Here is a 26,231-nt window from a genome sequence, read left to right on the forward strand (position 1 = left end):
TGCTGATATAATTAGAGATAAGCTGCTGGTGGTGTATGGTAGGCAGTGTATGTCTCTGTAAATAAGACTTCTAAGTGGATAAAGAATAGGGTACAGTATTCTATCCTTCAGCACCTACATATTTGAGTTTTGACATTAGCCACGCATTGCATTTTTAAAAAATCTTTCCTCCTGTTGCCCTCTAGTTTGTTTGCCAATTATCTTAATTCTGTACCCTCTGAGTATCAGTTCTTCAGCCATTGTTTCTTATTAGTTTCCCTTTATTTACTGTATTGTTTAACCAGACAGACTAACCTGCATTGAGTTCAGCACCGGAAATGACAATGACACATCCTGCCAAGTCCTCCTCACTAACATCTGGGGCCTTAGGCCAAAATTGGGAGAGCTGTTCCACAGGCTAGTCAAACAACCACCTGATACAGTCATATTCACAGAATTGTACCTTACAGACAATGTCCCAGACACCACCATCACCATTGCTGGCTATTTATTGGCAGGATAGACCCACCAGAAGTTGTATTATAATGGTATACAGTCAAGTAGGAGTGATCTTCGGAGTCTTTAACTTTGATTCTTGACCCCATGAAGTCTCATGGCATCAGGTCAAACATGGGCAAGGAAACCTCCTGTTATGTACTACCTACTACTCTCTCAGCTGATGAATGAGTACCCCTCCATGTTGAACAGCATTTGGGAGAAGCACCAAGGGTAACAAGGGAACAAAATGTGTTCTGGATGTGATCCTTCAATGTCCACCACCAAGAGTAATTCAGTGGTGCCACTGCTGACTGAGCTACTAAAGTATGTATCTTCCAAACTGGGACTGTGGCATATGCTGAAAGAACCAAGAAGAATTTACTTGACATCTACCTGTCACAGGTACATCTGTACATGCTCGTAATGGTAGTGTGACCACTGCACAGTCTTTGTGGAGTTTTAAGTCCCATTTTCACAATGAAGATACCGCCATTGTGTTGTGTGGGACTACCTGTGAGCTAAATGGGATAGATTCAGAACAAAGCTCGCAGCTCAAACCCGGACACCAATGAGGGGCTCTGGGCCATCAGCAGCGGTACAAATTCTATCAACCACAATCTATAACCTCAATCGGGCAATGCGGTGGCACAGTAGTTAGTACGGCTGCCTCACTGCATCAGGGATCCAGGATCAATTCCGGCCTTGGGTGACTGTGTGAAGTTTGTACGTTCACCCCGTGTCTGCATGGGTTTCTTCCGGGTTCTTCCTCCCACAGTCCAAAGATGCACGGGCAGCACGGTAGATAGCACAATTGCTTCACAGCTCCAGGGTCCCAGGTTCGATTCCGGCTTGGGTCACTGTCTGTGCGGAGTCTGCACATCCTCCCCGGGTGTGCATGGGTTTCCTCCGGGTGCTCCGGTTTCCTCCCACAGTCCAAAGATGTGCAGGTTAGGTGGATTGGCCATGATAAATTGCCCTTAGTGTTGGGTGGGGTTACTGGGTTAAGGGGATAGGGTGGAGGTGTTGACCTTGGGTAGGGTGTTCTTTCCAAGAGCCGGTGCAGACTCAATGGGCCGAATGGCCTCCTTCTGCACTGTAAATTCTATTATAATCTATGTGCTGGTTAGGTAGATTGGCCGTGATAAATTGCCCCTTTGTATCCAAAGCTGTGCAGGTTATGCTATTGGGTTACAGGGATAGGGCGGGGGGACATGAGTAGAGTGCTCATTCAAAGGGTCGGTGCAGACTCGATGGGCCAAATGGCCTCCCTCTTCACTGTCGGGATTCCATGATTTAATCTATCATAGAATCTACCAGGCAATGAGTAGGCAGCCATCCTCAATGGTGGAGGATCCTAGCATATCAATACAAGAGATAAGGCATTTACAACCATCTTCAGCCAGAAGTGCCGAGTGGATGATCCATCTCTGCCACCCCCTGGGGCCCCGCATCACAGTTGCCAGCCTCCAACTAACTCGATTCATTCCCTTTGTATCAAGAAATGGCTGAAGGCACTGGACATTGCAAAGGTTCTGGGCCCTGATAATGTTCTGGTGATGGTACTGAACTAATGGTGCCCCTAGTCAAACTGTTCTTGTACAGCCATTTTACTGGCGTCTACCAGACAATGCGGGAATCTGCCCAGGTATGTCCTGTCCACAGAAAAAACAGGACAAATCCAAACTGGCCAATTACTGATATATTAGTCTATTCTTGATCATCAGCAAAGTGGCAGATGTTGTCAGTGCTATCTAATGACACTTACACAGCAATAACCTGCTCACCAATACTCAGGTTGTGTTAGATCATTTGGCTCCCGACATCTAGACCTTGGTCTTAAACATGGACAAAAGAGCTGAAACCTAAAGTAAATGAAAATTTATGGGTGAGGGTGTAACTCTCCACCCTTTGGAGTAATAACTTGAACAAAAAAAGATGGTTGTTGGTGACCAATCATCTCGACCGAGAGCATCATTGCAAAAGTTTCCCAGGGTAATGTCCTTGACCCAACCATTTTCAGCTGCTTCACCAATGACCTTCCATCGTTCATAAGATCAGAAGTGGGAGGTTTACTGATAATTGCACAATGTTCAGCACCATTCACAACTCAGTAAACGCTGACAAAGTCCGTGTCCATATGCAATAGGATTTGGACAACAATTAGGATTTGGAATGCTCGGTGGCAAGTAGCATTTTACCATACAAGTATCAGGCAATACCCATCTCTAGCAAGAGAGAATCTAACTGTCTCCAATTGAATTTCCAGAATCACAGAATTGTTATCGTGCAGAAGGAGGCCACTTGGCCCAGAGTGTCGTCTCTCTGAATGAGCATCAGGACTTTGTGCCATTCTCCTGCCCATTCCCGTAACCCTGCACATTGTTTCTATTCAAATAATCATCTAATGCCCTCTTGAATGCCTCAGTGGAACGTCCCTCCACCACAATTGCAGGCAGTGCATTCCAGATCCGAACCACTCGCTGTGTGAAAAGGTTTATTCTCTCATTGCATTTTCCATGGCATTACCATTGTTGAATTCCCCCATCATCAACATCCTGGGGGTTACCATTGACCAGAAACTGAACTGGACTAGCCATGTAAATGCTGGGAATTCTCCAGCGGGTAACAGCTTCATGATATATACATCCTGACTTGGAGCTATAGCGCCGTTCCTTCACTGTAGCTGAGTCAAAAACCTGGAACTCCCTCACAGAACTGTGGGTGTACCTATGCCATATGCAGTGCTTTGGTTCAAGAAGGCAGCTCACTGCCAGCTACTCAAGGAGAGTTAGAGATGGACAACAAATGTTGGTTGTGCTAGCTGTGTCCACATCTTAAGAATGAATTTGTTTTAAAATCTAAACCCTTCATGATTTTAAACACATCTGCTAAATCTTCTTTAGCTGCCTTTGCTCGCAAATGGGAGCCATGATGTGGAGATGCCGGCGTTGGACTGGGGTGAGCACAGTACGAAGTCTTACAACACCAGGTTAAAGTCCAACAGGTTTGTTTCGATGTCACTAGCTTTCGGAGCGCAGCTCATTTCACCTGAGGAAGGAGCAGCGCTCCGAAAGCTAGTGACATCGAAACAAACCTGTTGGACGTTAACCTGGTGTTGCCAATGGGATTCAGTGCTGTTGGAAGGTCCAAAAGGAGGACAAAACTAAAAGGAGGGGTGGTGGGTGGGGGGGATAGCCTTTGAACATGATTAACAATTCGGAATGCTTCTTCTGTACTGACAGTACTGGTGGAAGTGTGGTCACGTGGTTATTTTGTGTTTGTGCAACGATTTGCTAATCTAGCGTCTCATCACTCCGAAGCATTCACAGTTGAGCACGATAATTGTATGTGAGAAAATGTTTCTCAATAATGCTGCCAGATCCAGGAAAGTCTTCAAAGATTCATTTGATTATCACGCCACCATTGTACTCAATCAGATATCATGTACTAAAGCTGTGTCACGCACAGCAATTGGGAAAAGCCCAAGTGAAGCCAGTTTGTTATTCCAGTGTTCCAGGTGCTGAAATGCAGCATTAAGTTAGGCTCTATTTCCAATAGTAATGTATGCATATGGTTCATTCCTTAGAAAAGATTAATCATCAGTAATTAGGCACTTTTACTGTTATGTTTAATTCCTGAGTAGTGGGTAGTGCAATTTCTTTGATGTAATGTTGCCTTACTTCCATTATGAGGTTTTCAGCAGTTAGGCCTGTAATGTGCAATTTTCATTTTTGCCCAACTTGTGCACATCTGGCAGTATTCATGTGAACCTTATTTATTACCTTGGGTTTAAAAAAAATGTTTTAGTCTCATCAGATCTAACAAAAAGAAAGAAATTAAGACAAAAACATTGCTAATGCACACACAATATTCTGTGATGGCCACTATACAATGGGTGTTCTTCTTTTCCAGGTATTGCAATGAGCATCTTCAGTGCCCTCCACACACCTTTTGGACTCCTTGGGGCCCATGGGAACGCTGCACTGCCCAGTGTGGGGGCGGGGTCCAGGCCCGTAGGCGAACATGTCAAAATGGTAATGATTGTCCAGGCTGCAAGATGGTAAGCATAACATCAAGGCTCACCAAAGGATCCATGTGTGCTTTTACTCGCATCATTTAATATGGTTGGCGGCCTGATGCCTAAAATGCTTTGATGGGCATTGAATTGTTCATGACATGAAAATATGGGGCTCTTTCAGAGGGTCGGTGCAGCCTCAATGGGCTGAACGGCTTCCGTCTGCACTGAAGGAATTCTATATTCTAGAATTCAACCAGAACATTTTGGGCGAGGTTGGCGGGGTGTTACCTGCCGGCTTTTTGGTTGGGACCCACATCGATATTCAACCACACTTAGGGCGCGATCTAACCAAAATAAAACAGACTCCGTTCTGGCGGGATTAGCGGGGTCAAGCGCTGGGAATGACCCCGCTATCTAACAGAACTCTGTCTTGTTTTTGTGCCCCGGCAGGGAACGCCCCCCGAAGCAGCACTTTAGCGTAATTTCCTGCAGGAAGAGATCATTGCGCCATTTTTAAATGGTGCCCCAATCACTCAATCCCCCGACACAACACCCGGATCCCCCAGTGCCCCAACTCACCTTTTGGGGGTTCATTGGGACACCCCCACACTCCACCTCATATGGACGGGGTACCCCCGGGCCCTATCCCTGGCGCGGGAAAAATGTCAACGTGGCACCTTGTCAGTGCCAGCCTGATACCCTGGCAGTGCCAGGCTGGCACCCAGGTGGCACTGTCAGGGTGCCAAGGTGACACCAAGGGTGTCAGGCTGACAGTACCAAGGTGCCTAGGTGGCACCAGTAGTGCCAGGGTGCTGGGAAGCTGACCACCCGAAGGTCTCTGATCGCCTGGGAGACCCTCTAGATACTGTTCCACCTAGTCCCCGTTTATAGGACCAGTACTTCATAGCATCCAGCTGGGGTCCTCTCAGCGAGGCCGATAGATGCCGGGTGGGCGATCAAACCAGGGTCAGCACGGCTAATTGGGTTCTTAAACTCACTTAGCCGTGCAAGACTGAGCGGAACCCAGATTGCGATGTCTCGCGAGATCTAACGAGATCTCCTGAGGCGTGATGGCTGTTGGGAATCCTGGGGGAGGCCTCTCCTGGGATCTACTGGCCGCATCCTGCTCCAATTCAGGCAGGACGCGGCAGATAGATCGCACACATAGTCATTCTTTTGGGGTCTTGAGGAGTTTCTCTCTGGTCCAGCCCCCATTTGGAAATGTTTTCTGCAATGGGGAGCTGAACTCTCTGGCGAGACCGGCTCCTCAGAGATTTTAAAAGGGTGCCCCGATCTCTAAGCGGGTTTGAGGGTTCCCCACACCTCCCCTCGACTGATAATTGCCCCGTACACATGGGGCGAAATTCTCCGGAACCGGCGCGATGTCCGCCGACTGGCACCCAAAACGGCACAAATCAGACGGGCATCGCGCCTCCCCAAAGGTGCGGAATGCTCCGCATCTTTGGGGGGCGAGCCCCAACCTTGAGGGGCTAGGTCGGCGCCGGACGAATTTCCGCCCTGCCAGCTGGCGGAAAAGGCCTTTGGTGCCCCGCCAGCTGGCGTGGAAATGACATCTCCGGGCAGCACATACGCGGGAGCGTCAGCGGCCGCTGACAGCTTCCCACGCATGCGCAGTGGAGGGAGTCTCTTCTGCCTCCGCCATGGTGGAGACCGTGGCAGAGGCGGAAGGGAAAGAGTTCCCCCACGGCACAGTCCCGCCCGCGGATCGGTGGGCCCCGATCGCGGGCCAGGCCACCGTGGGGGCACCCCCCGGGGTCAGATCGCCCCGCGCCCCCCCTCAGGACCCCGGAGACTGCCCGCGCCGCCTTGTCCCGCCGGTAAGGTAGGTGGTTTAATTTACGCCGGCGGGACAGGCATTTTAGCAGCGGGACTTCGGCCCATTCGGGCCGGAGAATCGCGCGGGGGGGCCCGCCAACCGGCGCGATTCCCGCCCCCGCCGAATCTCCGGTGCCGGAGACTTTGGCAACCGGCGGGGGCGGGATTCACGCCAGCCCCCGGCGATTCTCTGACCCGGCGGGGGGTCGGAGAATCTCGCCCCTTATCTCCAAACCCCCCAAGTGAGGACAGCCCACTATGGGGTCGCTGAGGGCCCCTTTTCAGGCCTACCCACTCCCCCATTTTGGGCCACCCCTTTTCAGAATCCACACCCTTAAACCCCCCCACCCCCCTCCCCAAAACCTTTACGAGGCCCCTACATATGCACTCATCACCCATACACCCTTCATAGCCCTCCTTTATCCTCCCTTTCATGGGGAAGGCCCCCCATCAGGCCCTGACCCATTTCACTGCCACTCTAGCACCCTGGCATTGCCAAGGTGCCAGGCTGGCAGTGACAAGGTGCCCAGATGCCCGAGGGACTGCCAGGGTCCTACCCTGCCCTGTGCCTGGGCAGCCAGGAGTCTCCAATGGTCTGGGAAATACCCCCAGGTGACTTTACGCGTGGCCCATGTTTATGGGGACCAGTACTAAATGGCGCCCGTTCTAGCCCTTGCAGGGGAGCTATTAGTTCCGAGGCATTGGAAGAATCTGGCGCAGATATATTTAAATGATCCATGCGGCTCATTTAAATATGCATATCTGGATCTCACCCAGTGAGCACGAGATCCAAGTTGCGAGGTTCAGTTGAATCTCCCAAGACGCCTTGAACATTGCAAATCTTGCGAGATTCAATGGTCTTACACCAAGTCGACTGGGTCGAGTTTGGTCAAGTGTGCCCATGATTTCACTTTTAATAATTTGAGCAAATATTATGGAGTGTATTGCCTGCATAGTTAATTTCACCCTCAGGCAAATCTGTAATAATGTGAAACCCTTCTGATATCACACAGTACATGGAAGCTGCCAGAGTGTGAAAAATTGAGCTATCAGCTGAATTAATTCCCACTACATACAAAAATTGCATGACAATTAGAAAGATTCACATTTTGATTCAACAGATACAATTAATGACCTTTTGAAGCCTTTATTTTTGCTGCAGCAGCAGCACATATGGAAACTCATAAACCTGGTTTCATTCATTTCTGTTCCTCATCTCAAAGCCCAGAAGCACAGTGGTTGAATATTTGATTCAGAGATTGCTATTTGAAAATTTCAGCCTTGTTCGGAGCTGGTGATTCATCATGAGTTTTATTGATTCTCTGTTGGCTACTGGTCAGGCATGTCATTAGGTTGATATGATTCTTGGCCAAGCCTCCAAATTGGTGCGATTGTCCGGTTAGGGACTGATAACGTTTTCTTTAAAATAAACAGAATCTGAGATTTGAGACACTTGCTCAATGTACAAAGTCACAAGATTCCATGGGTTTTGAACAAACAAAAATATCCACGGTCGAAAGGTAAAAATCAGTTTACGATGTCTATCTTATACTGTAACATTCAGAGTTAAGATGAGCTACACGTGAATGAACAGGAAAACTGTCGTCAAACACACCACACTGCATAATAAATGCCAAATGTGACCAAAACAGATTCCACGGATTTCTCAACAACCCACCCAGAATCAAACAATCTCTCTGTAACTCCGTCTCTCTCACAGGAGTTTCCCATCTTCACCTTAGAAGATCTCACCTTGGAATTCTCTCCAAATGATGCTCCAACACGGACGGCTTTGATGATGGCCCACCTTGCAGGGTTTCAATCAAGTATCCCGAGGTTCCGTTCCCCCGGATATCCAAGGATGCACCCAAGCAACTTACAAGTATCATCTCAGATCTTCAGTCACGCAGAGTAGAACACTACCATTCCAAAGATGTGCCTTTGCCCCAACGGCCCGCACATGGAGTCATAGACCTTCGACTGCCTTCTTGGATCTTCCGGATTTTCCCTGAGCCCACTTCAGTTCCAGAGCTTTTCCTGAGCCCTCTTCAATTCCAGGGCTTTTCCTGAGCCCTCTTCAATTCCAAGGCTTCTCCTGAGCCCTCTTCAATTACCAGGGTTTCTCCTGAGCCCTCTTCCATTACCAGGGCTTCTCCTGAGCCCTCTTCAATTCCAAGGCTTCTCCCGAGCCCTCATCAATTACCAGAGCGTCTCCTGAGCCCTCTTCAATTACCAGGGCTTCTCCTGAGCCCTCATCAATTTCCAGAGCTTCTCCCGAGCCCTCTTCAATTACCGGTACTTCCCCAAACCTTCTTCAATTATCAGTGCTTCTTCTGAGCCCTCTACAATTACCAAGGGAAGCTGTTTGGCCCCAGCGCATCGCCCGACTGCATCATGCACTCCACTACCTCCTTTAGCCCCCCATAAAAGGCCTTGAACACCTGATTTATCCTCTCTGGATTCAACACCATTTCCCCCTGCCCTCACCTGCAGGCGTTCCCTTGACGCTGCCTGTCTCCGCAGCTGGTGGGCCAATATGCGGCTCACCTTCTCCCCTTACTCATTCCGCACCCCTCGTGCTCGCTGCAGCTGACCCACCGACCTTCCTGTCATCAACCAATCAAACTGCCCCTGAAGCCTCTTTCTTTCTGACAGCAACTCTTTAATGGGGACCACAGAGTACGTCATATTCACCTCAACTACCTCATCCATCAATCACCGCTTCTCCTCCCTCCCCTTTCTATCCTTATGGCTCTTGACCGAGATAATTTCCTCCCAGACTACTGCTTTCAGCTTTCCAAAACATGGCTGACGCTACCTCCCTGTTCTGATTAAGCTCAACATAATTCTTCATTGTAGAAAATTCTCTTTCCCCAATCCTATTTATTTCAAATGACACATTAACAATTCAAACATTAGCATTGCTACCAGCAACCTTTACACTATTATCACTAAAATGACGGAAAAAGAATGGATTTGCAAGACTGCTGTTTCACTATAAAGTCATCTTTCCACATGTTAGATACTAACTAGCAACAGTGCCGCACTATTAAAATGCACACTATTCATCAACTGGCAATCATTCAAGGCAAATTCAGAACAGAACAATTGGCTCCTGTAGTAACCTAAATGAAATAGTTTTTACAAGCCTCTTTCATCTAACGAAAATTCCTTCATAAACTCCTACAATAATAAGCAAAATGAATGCTTCTACTCTTGTTATATAACCTGAAAACATTGGCTTAAGTGGTGTCACCCACGTGCCATAAAAAATCTATATTCAGTTCTGGTTGGAAAGGCAGCTGGGGAACACATGTCGAAACCTGGCTCTTTAATGACCTAGTGACACAAACTAATGGCTGGCCTAGCATTGAAAACATTAAGGGGTAGAATTTGGTATGTGCTGAGCCCCTTTTTCAAACATTACGTGGGTACAATGATTCCTAATTTAGCAGTTGGGGGAAGCTGTGCAACATTGGTCCCATTGCTAAATTCACAGGGTACATCTTTTAGGTGTACCAGCTGGATGCCAAAAACAGGCGCTAGATGCTACGAATATGCAAATTAGGGGTCTAAAACACATTGAGAGCCTCTTTTTGAAATTGACAGCAAGGATCAGAGCCTCAGGATTCTTTAACAGCCCCTGTGGCCAACAATAGAACAGAACCCAAGTGTAATGACAGCAGATGAGCTGCAAGCTGGTGTGGAACCTGTCAGGTTAGTGCCCTATGGTTGCAGCAACACACATTCCAGCTGGAGTGGGCACTTTTTCCACCTGCTATTTTCCTGTCCCTGCCCCCGACCCCATCCTGACTTGGTACCTTGTCTCGGAGAATTCCTAAGCTGCCCCCAGACTTCTAACCAGGTTTCTTTCCTACCATATGATTCAGTGGTGGCCACATCTGCAGGAAACAGATGCTGTTCGGAACCATGAGTGAGCACCATCCAGTCAAAATCAAATGGCAGTCAATCTCCAAAGTGATTCTGGACAAGCCAATGAGGGGGGAAAGAAGAATGAATAGATTAATCTCCGTCTTTTGCCTTTGGACTCTGATGGAATTCTATTATCTGGCTCAGAAATTATGGCAACCCCTGACATAGATGTGTCCCACTAATATGACAATGACTCCCACTCTGTGATTTGGGATACAGTTATGACAGGAACACTGGAAGTATCACCCTTGTGTTTATGAGATCATAACACATGAGGAAGGATCTTTAGTATGGCGGGGTTTCCCTTCCCACCATCCGAAGATTTGGAGGAGATCGCATCCTCACTGATATTGCCTGCCCCGCAGCAATTTCAATCTCCAATGAGCATTAATTGGCTGGAGGCGGGACTTCCGTCCCTCACTCAAGAGGAGGTGCCGCCTTGAAGAATTGCCGGTCAATCTGATTGGTCGGCAGCTCTCTAGTCCATACAACACCACAAGTACGGGACTGCAAGCAGTACCCAAAGCCAAGGTCCCTGGATTCCAGGATTCAAGGTCTCAGGGCAGTGAGGTTAGAGGAGCCCTGGGACCTGGAGAGAGTGACATTAGGGTGTCACTGAAGAGGCTGGAGGAGAGGAAAGAGGGCGATCCTGCAGTTACCGGATCTTATGAGGGGGGAGCACTGGAGGTTAATTGGGGACTGCTGATGGGGACGAGCCCACCCACCACCTAACTTCCTGCCTGAACTCAATTAATATTTGAGCTTCCCCCATACCCCGGAACACTGCCACCAGCCTAAAATTGAGAAAAACAACCCTTAGGTGTCAATAGTTGGCCACTTTAGGGCCACAATGGGGCAAGGGTGTGTCGGCCGGCCATCCGATTTTTCACCCGCCCCAGGATAGAATTGCGGAAAGGTCAGCGCAGAGCCCGTCTGTGGAATTTTATGCGCACTTGCCAACCTACAACCAACCAACGGGAAACCGTAAAATTCTGTCCATGTAATTCTTAGCAATCTCTGAGATTCATATGTTAAAAAAGGTGAGCAGACTTTTACTTATTTTTTTCATTAGGTCTATCAAATATAACTAGCTGCAAGGATAAAAACAACTACTCATTTTTTAAGCTGAATGCACACAATTCAATTTTCAATACAATTCTAAATAGTACTGTTAAAATCTTTATTTGATAAGTCTGTCAAAGTGTTGCAGGTAGAGATTTTTGTGCTTGTAGCAACATCTATGATTGATGTACCAATCAACTCTGCATTAAACAATCACCTATTTATGGTAATTGCACTAAATTTATGCAGAACATATGGGGAATGATTGATATGTGAAGTGTTTGCAGCATGTGGGATCGGACTTAATGTACAGGAAGTATTATTACTTAATAGTCAGTATTGCTATTGTAAATTTGAACAAAGTTACTAAAATATTTTTCATTGAATTTTTTTGTAATGAGATTTACAGTTCATTACAAATGTTCCCCATTCACACCTCAGTTCAAACAAATTTGACAGTTTTAGTTTCTCCCCTGCAGTTGTGTTTTGCACCTTTCCAAGAGATTTGATTTATGCAAGCGTTTCATGGGCAGCAACAACATTATGTTGGTTATGCGTGAGACGAGGGGTTAAATTTTAACTCCTCAAAACGGATGGTTTGGGGGTCATGTCAGAGGTTAAAATGCAAAAACCTCAATCCGCCGTAAATCCACTCCCTATTGGAGGCGGAGAGTTGAGAGAGTAATTGAACTTGCAGAAAGTGAGTTGGATACTTAAATATTGCAATGAGGTTTCATGTCTTCATTTCCATGAATCAGCCAGGCACCAGGGATTGTCGTGCATGTGCACTTGCCTCACAATGTATTCTCTGGTATACGCACAGTCACTTGCACACCTAATTCACTGGTGTGTGCCTATCAACTTGTGACAGTACCGGTTTGTGCTCACTCAGCTTCTCTGTAAGGTGTGTCATATCTGCCACTGGCCTCCTTCCTTTGCCGTTTGTGCCCCCGCCAGTTCTGCCGCATGCCCTCATTTACCCTGTCCCATGCCCTTACCAACCCTTCCCTATGCTCTCTACTGAGCCTTCATTTGTTCCCTGCTGAGCCCTCGCTGCAAGGCACTCCTGCCTCTAGCCATTACGAGGCACAGCCTATCTAGCAGTAGTGTTAATCAGTTATTTCAAGGCGTCAAAATAAACCGCATCTTGTTACGATTTCCGTAGAGATGTGGGCGTGATCTACAGGCCGTGTTATGCCCGAAAGATGGCGCAGCATAGCCGGTAGATGCTGGGAGATCCATCTTCCAGGATCTACCCGGTTCACCACGCCTTCCGAGATCTAACACGATCTCATGAGATGTCGCAATCTGAATGCTGCCCAATATGGGCGGGATCACTATTTAACAAATCTGTATATTAGAGTGAGATAGCTAGTCTCACTGTAGCTGAGATCTACCCAAAGAGTTGGGATTTAACCCCTTCGCATCGGAGACCTCGGCGAGCACCGTTCAGTGCTGGTCTTCACTTCACAAATGGCCCGACGTCTTCACAGATGCCCTGAGGACCCCCTTCTAGGTGAGTTGGGGCTTTGGCGGGGGGGTTCGGTGATCACATTGGGGGGGCCGAAAGATCGGGACGCCATTTTAAAATGGCATCCCGATCTCCTGCACTGAGGGGTTCAGGCGAGTGGAGCTCCTCAGTGCTGGAAACAGGACAAAGTGCGGCCTTAGCGGGGTGCACCCCCCGCTGAGGCCCCAAATAGAACCAGTAGATAGTGTGGTGTTTCTCGCCGTAACCAGTGCTGGGACCACCCGACTAAACGTGCTGATTACTGGACTCTGTTCCCATTCGGTTAGACCGCAGCCCATAACTTTAAAAAAGATATTAATTCCCAAACGATTGATGAAAACAAGATTTCACTTTTTAACACTTTTACTGTAGGAAAAAACAAAATCAATATAGATTAAATATTAATTGACAGTCAACTAATAAATCAAAGAAAAGGTACTTTTTCATTCACTAACTAGCCCAACCAAAATATGCCTTCCAAAACCCCTAACAGTATTTCATTCTTTTGGCAGATATATAGTATTAAGAGGACATCCAAAAGTCCCTGAGCTTTCCAACAGAGGTTCATTTCTCCCAACCGAAACTTCCAGTGTCCTTCGACAGTTGTCCAACCCCTCTTGAGTTTTGCTGGATATGGTTATCACCAGCCAGGCACACTGTAATTACCCCCCTTCCTAAAATCTCAAGATCCCTGTCTAGTCCGTTCTCTTCTCTTGAACAGAAACCATCTGCTTGATTGTTAACACAAAGCATGTTCCCACAACAGTAGCTTAATTGTTCCTGTGTCTCAGCCTCAGTTGTCCTCCTCCTGTGGGATTATAGGAAAGGTGATAAAACTGCCATTCCTTCTCGATGGGTTTCTATTTGAGTTTCTCACCTGTCAGCATGATCACATCGGCATTTCTCCGAACTGAGATGTTTATCAGGAATGTTAATTTGACAGTACTTTCCGGAATTCTGTTTTTTGTTGAGTTAAAGGTACATTTTAAAACATAATTGTCCTCCAAAGTTCAACATTCATAACAATCTCACTACCTGACTGACAACCTGCTATTTTTTATTTCAAAATCAGCTCTTGCAAAGATCTAATGCAGGAAATTATATAGCGTAAGCAATTATGAACATGCTTGCAGTCTGGGAAATAATTGTGAAGTGTAACCTTGTAAACAGAGGGCGGTATTCTCCGTTTGGGAGACTCCCACCAGAGATTGGTCTGGTCTACATTGGTGCTAGGAGCAGCGCCCAGGAGTGATTCCCTCTCCCTCGCCATGCATGGCGGGGAGCGTCTGGAATTCCATTGCAATCCTGGTATTAGGTTGCTGTTTTGAGCAGGAGGTTCGATACCAAGGTCCAGCGGTGGATGTCCCACCCCACACAATGCAAATCCTGCCCCCCACACCCCTTGCTGAGGGACATTCTCCCCAACACCTCCACAGGAATTACAGATCACCTCTCCTTTGACAGTATGCAAGGATGAGTGCACCCGATCACCCCCCCAACAGAGACCTCCCCAAATTATGAGAGGTATAGATAGAGAAGACAGGAAGAAACATTTCCCCTTGGTGGAGGGATCAATGAACAGGGGCCCAGATTTAAGGCAAGGAATAGGAGGTTTAGAGGGGATGTGTTTTCACCCAGAGGGTGGTGGGAGTCTGGAACTTGCTGCCTGAAAGGGTGGTGGAGACAGAGACCCTTATAACATTTAAGAAATATTTAGATGTGTGCTTGCAATGGCAAGGCACACATGACTATGGGCGAAGTGCTAGAAAATGGGATAAGAATACTTAGGCGGTTGCTTTTGAGCAGCGCAGACATGATGGGTCAAAGGACTTTTTCTGTGCTGTAGACCTCTATGACTCTCTGATTATCTGAGACCCCCAGACCATATAGTCCCTAGTATCAGAGACCCCCCCCCCAATATCCGAGAGCCCCCATATATCTGAGACCCCCCCAAAAAAAATCAAAGACCCCTATATCACAGACCCCCATATCAGTCACACCTACCTGGAAGCTAAAGAGCAGTCCAAGTAGAAACTGTGAGAAATCACTACTTTTTCACTTCTGCCTCAGACCAAAGTGTTGAAAGCAGTGGCTGCTACTTCATAGAAAGTCAAAATACATTACAGAGCTTTAAGCATTAAGGAGATAAGTGTTTTCACTTCCTCTTCTTCTCAGTAGAAAGCACTTAACTTATTTTGATGTGGTGAAGACCTGTCAATCATAGCTAGATGTTGATAAACATTGTGGTTAGTTTCAAAGCAGGGTTCTTGAGATGCATTCAAGCCTCAAGGGAAATGAAAATATACAATCCAAACACCTGACTGTCTGGAAGCTATTACCCTGTCAATTACAGCCTACTGAAAGCTATTTCTCTTTGAATATGAATAAAATTATTGCAGATCAAAGGATCTGAGGGGTTTTAAAGCCTTGTAATGTGTTTTAGTTTTCTGTGAAGTTACATCTGAAGCTTTCAACACTTTTGTCTAAGGAGGTCTAAGGAGCTGGTAAGTGAAGAAGCAGTGATTTTGCACTGTTTCTTCCTGGACTTAACTTCCAGGCAGGGGTGACTGATGGGGGGGGGGATTCTCTGATATTAGGGAGGTCTATGATGGGGGAGGTCTCTGAAGGTGGAGATCTTTGATATGAAGGTCTTTGATGCGGGGGTCTTTGATGTGGGGGTCTCTGATGAGGGGGGTCCCTGATGGAAGAGTCCCTGATGGAGTGGGGGGAGGGTCTTGGATATCGGGGCCTCTGTTGGGGGTCTGATGGTGGAGCCAGGGTGGGTAGGATTTGCATTGTGGGGAGGGGGGGCCCTCCAATGGACTTTGGGGCACCAATGTTAAGTACTTACCTCCTAGACACACCGCGGGGTCCAGTGCATCAGGGCCATGCTTGAAAATACTTGTACCAATCCACGCCCATGTAGATCCCGACCAAGAGGATCAGAGCATCCCAGGGATGCAGATATGCTCAAATGACCAATTTGCATTCTCCCGCCCGCATGGGCGTGTAGCTCACTGTCAGCGGCGGCGAGGACGGACATCAGAATGGAACCGACACCTGGCGCTCAATTCTCCACTGGATCGGGAACCCCGCTGCAGGCAGCGGCAGTAGAGAGAGAGTCCACCCCAGAGTTTCCTGACTGCCAGTTGGGTTTCTCCGACTGGGGCTAACATTGCACTCTAACAAACTAGAGAGAATTCCGTTAACCTGCTTCAGCTTTTCTGCAGATTGCTATATTTCACCCTCTATTTTTGCAGCATTACCAAACTCAGCATTTTAGCAGTCATTCTCGTTTCAGCAAAAGGCTGCCTAGTTTCTCATGAAACTCGGCAGCTGAAAGGAGGCGAGAGAAACTGAATCCATGAGGTAAATGCCTTTATAAAACTGCTTGTGGGCCAGGAGGAGTATCTCACCCTGCGATCTGGCTGCTCCCCACCCCACCCCACCCCACCCATCATTGGACCACCAACCCCTGAACACCAACTGCTCCCCTGAACACCATAAGACTCCCTCCCCTGACCACCAAAGGAACATCTCCAAACACCAAGTGCTTCTCCCGACCTGGACAGATAACCGACTACCCCCTCAACCATCACTCTTTCCCCAGCCCTTCCCCCACAATTGGGACAGCCCAGGATGTTGACAAACTGTTAATTTCTGATGATTCGCTTCCAAGACTGACGGAGCTGGATTGTCTCCCATCCCCCAGTTACTAGGTAGGGCAGGGCAAGGTTAACATTGGCAACCTCAGTGTTTGTCAGTGGCAAGCCATCTCTCATGGCCAAGAGAAAAAAATGTTCAGCTGCAGAATTTGAAAAGCTGCTTCTGCTTAAATAAGCTCCTCAGTATGAGGAAGAGAGATACAGATAACACCTAAATGGTAGAGAGAGGGATAGCTAGGAGGATTTCTGTTGTGACAAGAGTTCCCAAAATTTTGGATACTTTTGTAGATATACATCTGGTAGAGATGAGGGCATTCTACATAGGGGGCCTTAGAAGAGGCTGGTATAGAGAGAGGCAACAATGGCAGTCAGCGATCCCATATATGGCAACAGAGCTATTTCAGTGATCTCGTGAGGTTGGTAGTGATAAATGAAGTCCTATGTGTACCCTAAAAGAAGACAGGAGGCATGATTCACCTCCATACGTACCTGCCCTCGGTGTTAATCAATAAGTGGATGACCATCGTCAAGGCACCTCTCACTCACCACAACTGCGCTCCCCTCCTACTGTTCCACTGCACCTTCCAGGTACCTGAGACCAACGATGTGAGTGTCAGCCGGAAAAGATCTGAAATTGCTGCATAGCCTGCACCCAAAAATCATTCTCGCTATGGAACAGCTCCAGATATTGGATTGAAGTTAAATCTTGCTCTGCCATCTTCTTGCTGGGGAAAAGTGTTTTGTCACTTCAAGCACCAGTATAGCTGAACCTGAGAAGGAGAATCACAAACAGTGTAAGAGAGAGCGGATATATCACAGGTTGATGTATCATGCACCAGTGAGCAGGTGGTGGGGTGGCTGGGGGCATGTGTACGTTCCAAACCTGTTGCGCTGGTAAGAAACTATTGCTTTCAGCTGAAGAACCCAAAGACCAACATCTCATGGGCTTTGTTTTCATCAGACGATTGAGGAGGGAGCATCAGTTTCATGTGTAGGCAGTGAAGACTGCGTCCTCATATGTAGAAGAGTTAGTGATGCATTGGATCGGTCTTCAATATAATGTAGGAAATTAGCCAACATCTAACCTAGTCCCATGTTTTGCAATCTATCTAACTCAAATAGCCTTGGACTGATTCCAATCTTTTCACGCTCTTAAAAACTTTAATCATATCATTGCAGTCATTTTACTGTCAGATTCATTGGAGGACAATTTTGATCGTCTATGTTTGCAGCAGTCTCTCAATGGGACACCTCATTGCGCTATTTGCCATCAGTTACTGCTGCGATACTACCCAGATATGATGAGGAACTTCCAGGTACACAAAATGTGCCAGAAGGGAGCGTATAGATATTTCCTCCCTGTCCACCATTGCACACTCTATTGAACATTCATGTAGTAAAGCTTAACCATTCCGAACCAGGACCAATTTACAGCACTACCCGGTTAGCCATTCTCGGCTATGTAGTCCAAAACGGACTTCTCAGGCCCGACCCCGACCGCATGCGCCCCTCATGGAGCTCCCCCTCCCCCACTGCCCCAAGGCCCTCAAACGCTGCCTGGGGTTCTTTTCCAACTACGCCCAGTGGGTCCCAAACTATGCGGACGAGGCCCGCCCACTCATTCAGTCCACCCAATTCCCCCTCGTGGCCGAGGCACAACACGCTTTCGCCCGCATCAGAGAAGACATCGCCAAGGCCGGGATGCGCGCTGTGGATGAGTCACTGCCTTTTCAAGTAGAAAGCGACGCTTCAGACGTCGCTCTTGCCGCCACTCTAAACCAGGCAGGCAGACCCGTGGCATTCTTTTCCCGCACCCTTCATGCCTTGGAAATTCGACACTCATCCGTCGAAAAGGAGGCCCAAGCTATCGTTGAAGCTGTGTGGCATTGGAGGCATTAACTGGCTGGTAAGAGATTCACTCTTCTCACTGACCAACGGGCGGTGGCCTTCATGTTCAATAACACACAGCGGGGCGCAAGATCAAAAATGATAAAATCTTGCGGTGGAGAATCGAGCTCTCCACCTATAATTATGAGATTTTGTATCGCCCCGGTAAACTCAACGAGCCACCAGACGCCCTCTCCCGAGGTACATGTGCCAGCGCACAAGTAGACCAACTCCGGGCCCAACATGACAGCCTTTGTCACCCGGGGGTCACTCGATTGTACCATCTGGTCAAAGCTCGCAATCTGCCCTACTCCATCGAGGAAGTAAGGACAGTCACCAGGGTCTGCCAGGTCGGTGCGGAGTGCAAGCTGCACTTCTACTGGCCGGACCGTGCGCACCTGGTGAAGGCTTCCCGTCCCTTTGAACGCCTCAGCGTGGATTTCAAAGGGCCCCTCCCCTCCACCGACCGTAACACGTCCATTCTCCGTGTGGTCGATGAGTACTCCAGATTCCCCTTTGCCATCCCATGCCCCGATATGACGTCTGCCACCGTCATCAAGGCCCTCAACACCATCTTCGCTCTGTTCAGTTTCCCCGCCTACATCCACAGTGACAGGGGATCCTCATTCATGAGCGATGAGCTGCGTCAGTTCCTGCTCAGCAGGGGTATCACCTCCAGCAGGACGACCAGCTACAACCCCCGGGGAAACGGGCAAGTAGAACGGGAGAATGGGACGGTTTGGAAGGCCGTCCAGCTGGCCCTATGGACCAGGAACCTCCCAACCTCTCGCTGGCAGGAGGTCCTCACTGACGCTCCACACTCCATCCGGTCACTATTGCGCACCGCCACTAATAACACACCCCATGAACGGGTTTTTACCTTCCCCAGGAAGTCCACATCCGGGGTGTCGCTCCCGACTTGGCTCGCAGCTCCAGGACCGGTCCTTCTCCATAAGCACGTCCAACTCCACAAGGCGGACCCCTTGGTGGACAGGGTTCACCTGCTCCACGCCAATCCTCAATATGCCTACGTGGAGTTCCCCGATGGCCGCCAAGATATTGTCTCACTCAGGGACCTGGCACCGTCAAGGTTCCACCCCAACACACTCCCCCACCCATGCGCCCCCTCCGCGTGCCAACATTGACCCCACCAGGCCAACCCCCCCCCTTCCCGCACAAGAGGACGAAGAGGATTTTGTCACGCTCCCGGAGTTCCCTGATGACTGGCCCGCATCAGCACCGCCACCACCGGCATCGGTGCCACCTCCACCACTGCCAGCAACGATTTCGCCGCCACTGTTGCACCACTCCCAACGAAGCACCAAACGGATCGGCCGAACCTTTGACGGACTCCGGACCGTCAGCATGGACTTTTCTTTTTTTTCTTCCTTGGTTTCCCCATTCTTAACACTGTACATAAATTGCACTATTTGTATATAGTGTCACATCACCCCTGCCGGACTCATTTTTAACTTGGGGAGAATGTGGTGAACCACTCCATTATGTGATGTAAGGTAGGACCTGCACTACAGGTTCGCCGGTAGCCCCTGCTGGCTGGCTCTGCCCACTAAAATCTGTATAAATATGCGTGACATCCAGTGCCCTGCCATTTCGTCAGCTGCAGCAGGAGGCCACGCATCTGACTGCAATAAAGCCACAGTTGTACCCAATCTGCGTCTTTGTGCAATTGATTGCGCATCAGAGATAATATGGATCTGCAGAACCCAGATTTTCACCATGATGGAGAGCCCCTGGAAGTCAGCCCCCCATATAAAGCACTTCCCATTGTTGGAGGGCAGGAATGGGGGCAATTTGCATTTCAGGCATGCATGTTTCATGGAGGTAGCTGGCCATTTAAATCATCAGTGAAGTCAGATTTTGGAAACCCGAATTGTGCAGAATGGACCTGGCATGAGTGAGTCCGAACTTTGTGGATTCATTTGGATACCCTTGCCTTTTGGATCCTTTTTGATACAGTAGCTTTTTTGATCTGCACCCGGGACATCTTTAGGAGAGGTCAGGCGTCTCTTGGGGGAGATCAGGTGCTCTTTGCAAGTGTTACAGGTATTGGACAGATGGGCTTTTATTTCAAATCATCAATAATCATAGAATCATAGAATTTACAATGCAGAAGGAGGCCATTCGGCCCATCGAGTCTGCACCGGCTCTTAGAAAGAGCACCCCACTTAAGCTCACACCTCCACCCTATCCCCGTAACCCAGTAACCCCACCTAACCTAAGAGCAATTTAGCATGGCCAATCCACCTAACCCTGCACATCTTTGGACTGTGGGAGGAAACCGGAGCACCCGGAGGAAACCCACGCAGACACGGGGAGAACGTGCAGACTCCGCAAGACAGTGACACAAGCCGGGAATCGAACCTGGGACCCTGGAGCTGTGAAGCAACTGTGCTAATCACTATGCTACCGTACTAATGTTTCATTGTTATCGTTAAGATTTTTAATTCCAGATTTTTCAAACTTATTCAATTCAAAATTCACATCTGCTGTGGTGGGATTCGAACCCGGGTCCCCAGAGCATTACCCATGGCTTCCGGATTACTAACCATGTGACAATAATAATAATACTCTTTATTAGTGTCACAACTAGGCTTGCATTAACACTACAATGAAGTTAATGTGAAAACCCCTAGTCGCCATACTACAGCACCTGTTCGGGTACACTGAGGGAGAATTCAGAATGTCCAATTCACCTAACAAGCATGTCTTTCAGGAAATGGCCTAGCAAGTTACTCAGATCCTGCATGGACCAGCTGACAGATGTGTTCGCGGACATCCTAAATCTCTCCCTACTCTGTTCTGAGCTCCCCACCTGCTTCAAGAAGACCACCATCATACCGGTGCCAAAGATGATGCTGATCCAGAGGCCACAGACTGACGCCGAGACCCCCTACAACAACGCCCATGCAGTGACCAGGGGCATGATCGAGCAGTGCTTCGGCCTCCTGAAGATGCCAACTTAACTGGTGTCTAACTTTCTGGCCTTACGGGCCCTAACGCTATGCCTAGGTGGATCCCCAGGTGGTATATCAGGAGTGGAGGCGACCTGCTGTGTGACCTGGGTCCCCATTGGCTGTCTTCTGGGGCGACTGGGTAGAATGGGCCCGGCTGCTTATCGGGAGTCGCAGGTAGTGTGGTGCTGCCCTGTTCCGTCAACTGTGATGGGAGATCAGTGTCATCCCCGGACTAGAGCTCCAGGTTGTCTTGGGACTCTTGTCGAGGGCTGCCATCCGTACTGCTCTCCTCATTGCTGGTCTGCACATGGGGATGGTCTCCGACTGTGGCACTGGCTGAGGGCGGGGAACACCAGAAGGACCCGCCCCACCTTCAGTATGTCCTGCAAGACACGAGACAAGACGCATGATTAGATGGCGGGCCGGGGAGGTGTGGGGGTGAGTGTGGGGGTGAGGATGGGGGTGGGGATGAGGGTGGGGGTGAGTGTGAGTGTCGGGGTGAGTGTGGGGGTGGGAGTGAGGGTGGGGGTGAGGGTGGTGGGGTGAGGGTGGTGGGGTGAGGGTGGTGGGGTCAAGGTGGTGGGGTCAAGGTGGCGGGGTGAGGGTGGTGGGGGTGAGGGTGGTGGGGTGAGTGTGTGGGGGTGAGGGCGGTGTGGAAGGTGGGGGTCAGGGTGGTGGGGTGAGGGTGGTGTGGAAGGTGGTTGACACATGTGGCATTGGGAACCACAACTCAACAGAGTCTCACTTCTTCGCCCACGGCCAATCTCCACCCCGGCAACCACACTTTCCTCTGGGCCACCAAAAGTGTCCATGGCCCTCTGCTCAGCCATGGTGAGGGGCTGCAGGACCGGCGATCTCCCGCTCCCAGTGGTTATGGGCAGCCTTCTCCTGTGGGGGAGAAACAGAAAACGACAGTGTTAGACAGTCCGACTCATGCAGCTCAGAGGGTGGGTAGCTGGTTGCCTCAGTGGGCAGGGCACCCGACCATGGCGGCAGGTAAAGGGACCAGTGTGTGGTGCAGGGTAGGGGTTCGGTCCGCTCTGGGTTGGGGTGTTACGGGTGTGTGGGACGGGATTAGTGTTGGGGGCACAGTGTTGCCTACTCAGTCTAGCCGCCCTGAGGAGGTCGTACAGTTTTATCCTGCACTGCTGGCCGGGCCAGATGATGTTGCTGGTGGTGCTGATGGCCTCTGCCACCTATGCCCAGGCACAGCGAACGCTGGCAGCCTCCTTCCCGGGCCGGGGTACAGGGTCAGCCGCCACTCCTCCACTGCATCCAGGAGGGTCTCCAGCTCCGCGTCTGTGAAACGGGGTGCCGCTCTCCTCACAGCCATCTTGTTGGCTGGGATGGTGTGTGTGGGGAGTGCAGTGTGTATATGCAACTGCAGCTGGTCAGTCTCCCGAGTGTCAGTTGCAAAACAGGTGAATCCCGCACTATTTCTCATTGGAATCGATTGTGTTCCACGTGGGGCCGGTGCTAGCCCCTTAACAGGAGCGGAATTGGTCCAGTTTTGTTGTTGTGAAAGTTCATGAATCTTGCTCCGGTGTCAACACAGGAACGGAGAATCTCGCCCTTTATATTTAAAAGGTTTTGAGTGCAGTGCCGGAGCCATGTCCTCCCAGTCCACCTCCGCACCTGAAATCCTCCTCTGTACTTCTGGGGTCGTCCACCCGACATCTAATCTAGCCCAATCCCCCCGTCCAAGACCAAAAATCGGAAGTGTGGGCAGCCATTTTTAAAGGTTGGGTCCACGGAGCCAGGACTTCTGTGTGCCTGGCTGGTAGGTGAAAATCCAGGCCCAGAGATTCTTCAAGCAAACATAGTTGGCCCTGGAAATAAATGACAGATTAGTCAGCAATTCTAAAGATAGAGAAAGGTTACTGTTACTTTTTAACTCTTTATCTGGTGAATTCTCTTTACTCAACACATAAATCCACCTTCTCTTTGTGAATACCGAATAATCTGCCGACAGTTAACTACATTTTAGGGGACATTTTGTGATATGAGGATCGCACATGCCCAGCCGTGAACCTCTGAACACCAAAATGGCTTTTCAGCATTTTTTGGTTTTCTTTTTACTAGGATCAACTTAACTCTCACACGGAAGGAAACTGGACATTCTGCCTCAGAGTTAAACATAGTCCTCAGCAAATTCATGCGAGACCTAGAATTTTGTCACATTAGGTTCTTCTGCTGAAAAGCGATGGGCGGAATTTACCGGTGTTCACGCTGGCGGGATATTCCTGTCCCATCGCCGGCGCATGCGTTTTCCAGCGATGAGGGGTGCAGTCAGCGGGAAATCCCATTGGCAATGGTGGGACCAGAAAATACTGCTGGCGGGTCGCTTCTGCCCCTGCGGTTGGGGGGGCGTGATTGGTAAATCCCACCCAATGATTGGTGGATTGCTTTCAGTGACAGGGTCCAGTGAATGACATTCTTTGGTCACCAAGCCTTGCATGTTACTCAAATAGATATTCCAATTTAATGCTCCTGATGCGGAACATCATGTGATGGACGTGCATTGGGTATTGAAAGGTTAAGGTCAGGTTCCCAGTTTCTAGCCTACGTTATTTTCAGTCTATCAGAAAATATTCCCCATGATGTCAAGACAGGGGAGTGCTCAAGCTCTATTATTGAATTCCTATCTGTCTCTTGGTTTATTTTTGCTCAAGAGAATGTCACTTCTTCCGATCTGTCTACAAAAGTAGCGTTGGAACAGAGATACCATTATGTGGATGTTCAGAGGCGCTTTTCTGCCGAACTAAGACATTTAGGAAATATAAGCACTATTCATAGCCGAGAAGGGCAAAACTGTATCAACACAAAGAATTACAAAAATTAGTGGAACACATCCCCAGGGTAAATGAGATCTCTGTTGCCAAAGTGTAATCCCATTCAACAGGATCTTGAGTTAATTTTGAAGCAGAGCGATAGAGAACAGGGAAGGCCACATGGTGGGGTGACATAATGTCTTAAAAAGATAAACATCCCAAAAATGTACCAAGTGGACAGCTTTGGATCGTTGTCCGTGTTAAAAGAATCTCTACACTTTTAATGCTTTTTCTTCATGTTTGAACAACATTTAATGAAATGAAAATTCACCTTCAAGTCTTGTAAGGTGGAATTTCTGATTTACTTAGCTATTTTTATTAGACACATTGTCATGTGTTAAATTTTCAGATATGTAGGAAAACAAGAATGTACTGTGTCATATTTAACAATTGTGCTTTCCAATGGCTAAAAATTATGACTTGTTCTTCAGCAATTGTTGATTTTAGATTATACTTTGTAATTGTTTGAGATCGGTAAAATCAGCCTTGGAAACAGTTGTTGGGGCATGACAGGAATTCATGTCAGGCTGTACTGCAATGTAATATGATTAAGATGATCTGTTTTTCCTAGCATGTCTCATTTGCTTTAAGTTGCCATTGTAGGATTAGCCAATACGACACATATACTTTCCTTGTTACAATTGCAATCAAGTCCACCTTCTTGCATTGCCCCTTAGAGACTCGACCAAAGATAGCAAATGGTTTGCTCATGATTTTTATTACTAAAATTAGGTAGCTTCTGCAGTGTTCATGTTTTCTTCTCCCTTTCTAAGATGAATATGTACTTGTATCATATCTGACAACCTAAAAAACCTTTCAAAGCATAACTGGCAGCTCACACAAATACAAAACTGAAGTAAAATGAATGTTGATGGATTACCCACTATTGGTGGCACAAAACGAAAACCTGTTTCTATTGGGATGATGTTCTAATTCTTCTCATTTTGTTTTTTTAAATAAATGTACAGGAATACCAACTTTGTAATACTAACCTGTGCCCTGAACTAAAGAAGACCACTCCTTGGACCCCTTGGACGCCTGTTAATATCTCAGACAATGGGGGTCACTATGAGCAGAGATTCAGGTACACATGTAAGGCACGTCTGGCTGACCCAAACCTCCTGGATGTCGGCCGCCAAAGGATAGAGATGCGTTACTGTTCTAGTGATGGATCAACTGGCTGTTCTGCAGGTGGTGAGTGGACATATCAAATCCTGGATGTTGGAATTATTTCATTTTTCCAAACGATAAAATAATTGGAAATACTAGGAGCATTGTACCTCCTGTCATACAAAATTATCTCCTAAATATTGTGTACTCCTCTCGCCATGACTCTCCAACTAACCTAAGTAGATGTTTTGAGTAGGCAGTCATTATAGCCCAGAAATGACATACTGCGAGCATAATTCTGTCTTTTTATTAAATGGAAGGACCAATCCATGGTCAAATAGTGGACAGAGAAATATCAAAAGGATGCATTAACTTATCTGTTAATGTAGCCAAGAGAAATCTCCGGGCCCTTAATTTTAGATAATAGCTTAATATTTTATTATAAATTTGGCCTGAAGGTACTTGCCAAAAAGTTTAGACATCCTACTTCCTAATTTCAATTTCATGAATGCTGCTATCTAGTTTTCGTATGCAGGGGATTAATGTATAATAAAGAAAAAACACAGAGTTTGGGTTTCCCATGCACTAGAGACTTCATTTTGATGTATTGAGAAATTATAAATTAATAATTTTTGAATTGAAGATACTTCAATTTGTCATTTCTTTGTACTTCACCTAATTGACTGGTCTTTATATCTCAATGCAGACACCAAACTGTTCAAGCACAGGGGACTGTTGCTTTCATTTGACATATGCCAATATACATGCTTTCCAGCTGGAACCACTGGATAGCAATTAAAAGCAAAAACCCATTTTGCTTTTTCCTCTCTGTAAGCCAGGCTGTACAGAGGCACTGAGGACAAATGTAACACCCACAACCATCGTCTGAAACTGGGAGCAGTTTCATGATCGATAGGTGGCATCTGC

The 26,231-nt window shown here is 48.0% G+C and overlaps 1 protein-coding gene across 3 annotated transcripts in view; it reads left to right on the forward strand.

Annotated features, from left to right (window-relative positions):
- sema5a (sema domain, seven thrombospondin repeats (type 1 and type 1-like), transmembrane domain (TM) and short cytoplasmic domain, (semaphorin) 5A) overlaps window positions 1-26,231 on the forward strand; it is a 325,621-nt gene that overhangs the window by 275,403 nt on the left and 23,987 nt on the right. For all 3 annotated transcript variants that reach the window (XM_072508980.1, XM_072508979.1, XM_072508981.1), the window contains 2 exons: window positions 4,390-4,537; window positions 25,163-25,388. In XM_072508980.1, coding sequence (XP_072365081.1) covers window positions 4,390-4,537; window positions 25,163-25,388 — 374 coding nt within the window. The remainder of the gene's footprint in view (window positions 1-4,389; window positions 4,538-25,162; window positions 25,389-26,231) is intronic.

The sequence above is a fragment of the Scyliorhinus torazame genome, chromosome 6, assembly GCF_047496885.1.
Source record: "Scyliorhinus torazame isolate Kashiwa2021f chromosome 6, sScyTor2.1, whole genome shotgun sequence".
NCBI classification, from domain to species: domain Eukaryota; kingdom Metazoa; phylum Chordata; class Chondrichthyes; order Carcharhiniformes; family Scyliorhinidae; genus Scyliorhinus; species Scyliorhinus torazame.